A 6,000-nucleotide genomic window follows, 5' to 3' on the forward strand; every position below is an offset into this window, starting at 1 on the left:
CTGTTTAAGTTTCAAGGTAGGTTAAAACTTTTTTCTCCTTGGCCTTGGGACAAGCCCTGATGAGTCTTGAAGTTGGAAAACATCTGTATTGAGATGATCAGTCAATTTGAACGCAAGAGTTTTAAATGTCTGTAGCATGCTAATAAAGATGCTAACCGGATTTTATAATAGCTTAATCGTCTTCTATGCTCATTGCTTTCACGATTGTGAATGTTTTGTTTGGATTGAATGTGCATGTCGAGGGGCGGGTGTCCATTGAGCGCGCCCTACAGAGAGAGAGAGAGAGAGGGAGGGAGAGCGAGAGAGAGCGGGCCAAGGAGAGGAGTTTGAATTTATACCATTTGGTGAATTTGCACGCATAGTCTACAATGAAAACGTGCAAAGCACATTCATGCTTTCACCCAAGCAGCGCAGGTGCAGTACAACCTACTGTAGATATTTTTTCAGTCGCACTCTTAATTAAAAATGTTGGTGCCATGGTTCTATCGAGCAGCTTGCCGAGTTCACTCTCTGATAGACTGTTTCAAATATTTGCTACTTTACGCTCTCATGTCACGTGACCAGAGGGTAATCGCAGCCTTTGCGGTTAGAAAATTGCACTTCATCATATCGCGATATTATCGCAAATGCAATATATCGTTCAGCCCTAATCAGGTGTGTCTCATTAAAAGCTAGGATGGACAGATGCAGCATGATGCAACAGGAACACAGGATGAGTGCACACTTGATTTGTTGCAGTGCCGGTTGGACTCCTGCCGCTGTGGTAAACACCAGTTTCACTCAGGGCAGAGGCTAAGCCCGCACCAATAAAAACACAGAGGGCGCCCCGCATACATATGAACTGCATTTGTGTAAATGTGCACGCACTGGGGGGAAATATGCACTTTTGTGTACTATGCAGTTGTGGTTTTTTTGGGGGATTATGGATCATTTATGAGGAGGTGGGAGGCACTCCGCATGGATTGGCACAGAGCTCACGGGTGACCTATAGATTGCTGAGTATATGAAAAGAGTAGAGTAGAGTGCCTTAATGGAGGCAGTGGTGCTCAGGGGAGACAAACATTAGGGGTGAGATAGTGTTTTGATTGGGCACTGAGTGCTGCTGTGGCAAAGCTTTTTTTTCCCTTTTTCCTTTTTTTCCCTTTTTTCCCCCCTTTCTCTCCATGTTTCATGTGTGCATCAGAAATCATTAGCCAACAGACACATGATGTTCATTTTGAAAAGGAAGACACGGCGCTTGATTTATTGCTTTGCCCTTCTTTCTGCTCTGGTGCGAGCGGGATTAATTGGCTCTGACAGCTCTCTTAGCTGGGAGGGTAAAAGCTAGCAAAAGAGTCACCTGAGGGGGCGGCAACACAGCCATGGCCGTGTTCAGCACACCATCACATGATCGCATGTAAATTGCGGTTGATTTGATAAAAAATTTTAACGCGTGTAGAGCACAGGTTTCCTTTATTATTCGCAAGCTCAGGCATGTTTTATTACAGTGATCAAATACGTTTTCAACGACTGGATCCTTGAAAATGAATTTGAATGATTCTAATCAATCAAGACCAAGGTGATGCGCTTCTGTTTCATTCACCTGTACGAGTATGGCGGAGTGGCATTTACTGAGTCTATAGGCCTACGTAACTTGCAGGAGACAGTCTCAACATTCAAGTAATCTGTATTTTTCAAGCAATCTGATTGTTTTTCGTGCTGTGTGGGTGCCACTGTGCTGTTGTCATCGTGCTGCGCACTGCCAAAGTTCTCTCCAGTAGCTCTGAGAAAAGTCTTGGGACTTGAAACCGTCTGTTTGTCCTCTCGCGACACTTTCTGCACTCGCTGCACTTTCTGCACCGTGTCGCCACAATAAATGAGGACTTTGCATAACTGATCTCAGCATTCCTTTGTGTTTTTTCGACCGCCATATGGTCCCTGGCTCTGCCGGGTGTGCAACTGAGTCTTTATCTACACATTTGTGTACGCAACTTTGTGATCAGCTAGACATTCCTCACCATTTCACTATTTCCCATAGGTGTCATGTGCTAATCAACAAAATGTAGAAAAATACAACAGCATACAGCATATGTTTTCATATGTTGTTGTTGCTGTTGTTATTGTTGTTGGTTCAGCCATGGAGAGGTATTTGGCTTAATATCTTGTTAATAAACAATAAAGTTTGAATTGCTTGCGCAGAAATAATCCGTTGCAATACTCAATTAGGAAGGACAAACCTTGCATACATTATGCACATACATGCCCGATGTTGTGCATTTTACCAGATGAGAATTTTGATGCTATTCTAAAACTATTTGCATAATGCTGCCATCGCCTTAATTAGCTGAATATGACTCATATTGTGCTGTTACCTAAACAGAGAGGGCTGTATGTTAAAGTTGCTGTGCACAGAAAATCCATAATGTGACATTCGTGTTAACAGAGAGTAAAAAGGTACTGTAGATTTAGAAAACAGTTTCCTTTTCATTATCAACCAAAAATGGTGCCAATCGTTTGTACAAACACAAGGGAAAAGGAGGCTCAGCACGGATGCTTTAGTCAGTGTCTCAGACTGTAGTGTCAGAGAACTATGACATCTTAAAGCTGACAGTTCAATTATGGATGACTGTAAATACTTTCCACTTTTCCTCATTCACTAGGTAGCTAGCTTCCACTCATTTCCTCTCACTGTTGAGATTTGTTCAGCCTCTGAATACTCCAACCACTTCTCCTGTTACATCCGGTGTGTGTGAAGCACCCCAGTTTAGAATTTCAATGTCACAGAACATCGGCTCTGGATTTCTAAATGAAACTAATTGGGTAGCGACACCTCAGACTTGAGCATTCTCTAACCAAGATATTCACCTATTCACCCCAATGCAGAACACTGTGTGAGACGAGGTAGCACGTCTTACATGTAACTCTACCCTCTTGATCTGCTCTGATCAACTCAGCATGTCTTCATTCCATGTTTTGGTGATTTTTTTGACATCCACGTATGTTGGTTCAATATTCTAGACAGCTAACTTTCTGTAGCCAGCGTCATTTACCCTTCTACTTGCTATGATGCTTGACACTTTTATAGCGCACACCACATACAGACTAATTGATTAGTCATTTGTAGCAACCGCGTTTTAATCAACCGTGAAAAATCAGACTAGTGCACCTCCTTAAGTAAAGCAGTGTGGAGAACTACAGACAAGATCTTGAGCAGTAGTTCATGACCTAGATACAAAATACAGTGCCCACAGGCTGATCCAAGGTTGTATACTGGAGCACAAATGTACAGAAAGTGGTGCATTGACTATTTCAACTGCCAGACACAAAGGGATTTGATAAAATTATTATTATTATTATTATTATTATTCCTGTTCACACCTTAGGCTAGCCTGCTGCTTTGGATTGTGGGCTATGTAGTTGCTCTGGGTCAGGTGGTGTGGTCATTTTGTTTCATAAATAAAATAAAAAATCTGAAATATATATTATAATACACTTTCAGAATGAATTCTGATCTGAACTGTCAGTCAGCACAAGAGCCAATCACACTTTCTAATTTCCCACCCCACCTGGTTACTGTTGCTATGTCCAACTTTGGCTCACATCCAAAATGACAAGTGAACAGCAGTCTGTTAACTGCGCTGCAGTCTCTCTCTCGTAGGCTATATGTTTGCCACACGCAAGAAGAGTTTGGCAAAGAGATAAAAACCAGCAATGTACAGTAATCAAAAATTCAGTGATATCTACATTGTTAGTTACCAATAGCGTGGATGAAAAGATATTCAGCCTAATGTTAATATTAGAACACTCTTGTTTATCTGTAAATTACAAAATGTCTGTAGGCCTATCATGAGCCTAATAGTGTTATATATTTATATATGCAACAATGCAAAAAAAGAGAACCCAGGGTGATTTGTGTTCACATTGCACAGATAGGCCTAATGTGAACCATCCAAAGTGAACTGTGGTGGTCTCAGTTTGGTTCACGTTAGAGGGGTCTGAGTTCAGTTGGCATGTTCACATATGCACAAAAATGAGTCATCAATCTGAGTTCATTCAGAACACTGAAAGGGACCAAGCCTGAAAACACCAAAAAAGTCTAACTGTGCATTCAGACCAAGACCAACAAAAGCGTCAAGAGCGCCGGAAATCATTCATTTTCTATGGAGAGTCGGCGTTACCGGCGTCAAAAGCGTTCTGGCCTGAGCGTGGCTTCATGAGCGTCACAGGCATCAAAAAAAGGTTGAGCCTAAGTTAACTTTATGGTAATGAGCTATGACACTGTTCGGCTTCAACCAATCAGAATGTCAAACTCGCAGGATTGCTGCTTGTGGTTTGTCCAAATGTTTCACGTCATGGCTTTGACACTTTTGGCGCCGAACTGGGTTGAGCGTCGAGCTATGAGCTTCACCAGCAACATTGACGCTTTTGACGGTTTCGGTCTGAATGCACAGTAAGACATTAAAAACTTTGCATTGTATGACTTCAGACTAATGCACTTTTGTTTCAAATTGAGCTAAACAGACAGTAATGTCTGCCTTTTGAAGTTTAATCAAACTTAAAACATGTATACAGATCTACAGTAAATACTGCCATAGCCCATATCTCACAACACACATGATGTAAGTTAGCCCCACTCACCATCGGTGCAGTATCTGCCCTTGTATCCAGTGTTGGTGCAGTCGCAGAGCACTTCTCCCTCCTGGATGGAGCAGTAGCCCCCGTTGCTGCAGGGATTCTGCTTGGTGCACAGGTACTCCAGGTCGTTCATGACGCTCTGACTATCCAAAAGCACGGGCGTGGTCTCCCCCAGCTTCAGGTTGGCGATCAGGCCGCGGAAAGGGGGCTCGTACTTGATGGTGCTGGACGTCAGGGCCGACAGCCGCACGTCCGGCGGGATCCCGCCGACGAAGAGGTCGCTGGCCACCACCATCTCGCTGCGCTTGGACTTGGCCTCGGCCGCCTTGGCCTCGGCGTCCACCACCAGCGTGGTCTGCCGGTAGTTGCGCGTCAGCAGCACGCGGTGCCAGCGCTCGTCGCTCACGCGCGTCTCCGTGTGCAGGGAGGCCGGCTCGCCGCAGTGCATGGCGAAGCGCAGGTGCAGCCGCCCATCGGCGATCAGCAGCTCCAGGAAGTCGCAGTTGCCGCCGTCGTCCAGGTAGAGCACCACCGCCTTGGTGACGTTGGTCTTCAGCGTGAAGCTCAGCTCGCCCGACGCGCCCGCCTCCCACTGCCGGTAGCGCGCCCACTGGCCGGGCACCCCCTCGAACTCCAGGGCCACCGTCGCCGTGGCGAGGAGAAGCCCCAGGAGAGCCAGGGGCGTCGGCGACCTTACGGCGGACCTCCACCGCCTCATCGTCAACTTCTAGGCTTAGTCCTAATCCCCTTTCTTATGTTCCCCTTCTCTTTAATCCACTGCACAGGAGATTTACTCCTAGCGCTGCATACGACTGTGTATCTACCCTCACAAAAATAGGTCTGCGGGAGAGAAAAAAAAAAGAGTCAAGGCTTTCTATTCTAAATCTTTAAAACTGTGCAGTTTCTTTGGAGTCTATTCTCAACGCTGACTCTCCCCTGATTCCCTCCATTGGGTAACGCTAATGAGCTTTTTTTCCGAGGAAACCTTGTAGTACCAAGGGTAGACTGAAGACGTCATTTAGAATCTAATTTTTGACTTGAAATATGGTCGCCCCCACATGATATTCTTTCAGAGGAAGCATGTGTCTATATTTAAAGAGGGTGGAATTGCTACAAGCGTTTATATCTGGGTTGTTTTGCAGGCAGCTGGTGAGAGTCCAAGCATTTACATCCCATGTCCTGTTTCACGTGAAAAGGCGCTCCAAAAAATTGTTCCAGTGAATCAATGGCAGCACTGAGTAGGGGGGAGCCTAGCCAGAAAGCCCATTTCAAAGGTATCTGAAAGACAGAAACAAGATAGGTTCATTTTTGTGGAATGCCTGGACATTTTTTTTGCAAACCAACAAAGCAGCACATGGCAATCACAATGTGTCATACAAAAACAAG

The 6,000-nt window shown here is 44.9% G+C and overlaps 1 protein-coding gene across 1 annotated transcript in view; it reads right to left on the reverse strand.

The window, feature by feature from the left end:
- The window catches only part of nrxn2a (neurexin 2a), a 156,372-nt gene extending 150,890 nt beyond the window's left edge, over positions 1–5,482 (reverse strand). Inside the window, exon 1 of the mRNA XM_062536723.1 lies at positions 4,618–5,482. Coding sequence (XP_062392707.1) covers positions 4,618–5,332 — 715 coding nt within the window. The 5' untranslated portion in view covers positions 5,333–5,482. The remainder of the gene's footprint in view (positions 1–4,617) is intronic.
- Between the last annotated feature and the right edge of the window lie 518 nt (positions 5,483–6,000).

Source organism: Sardina pilchardus, chromosome 5, assembly GCF_963854185.1.
Source record: "Sardina pilchardus chromosome 5, fSarPil1.1, whole genome shotgun sequence".
In the NCBI taxonomy this organism is placed as follows: Eukaryota; Metazoa; Chordata; class Actinopteri; order Clupeiformes; family Clupeidae; genus Sardina; species Sardina pilchardus.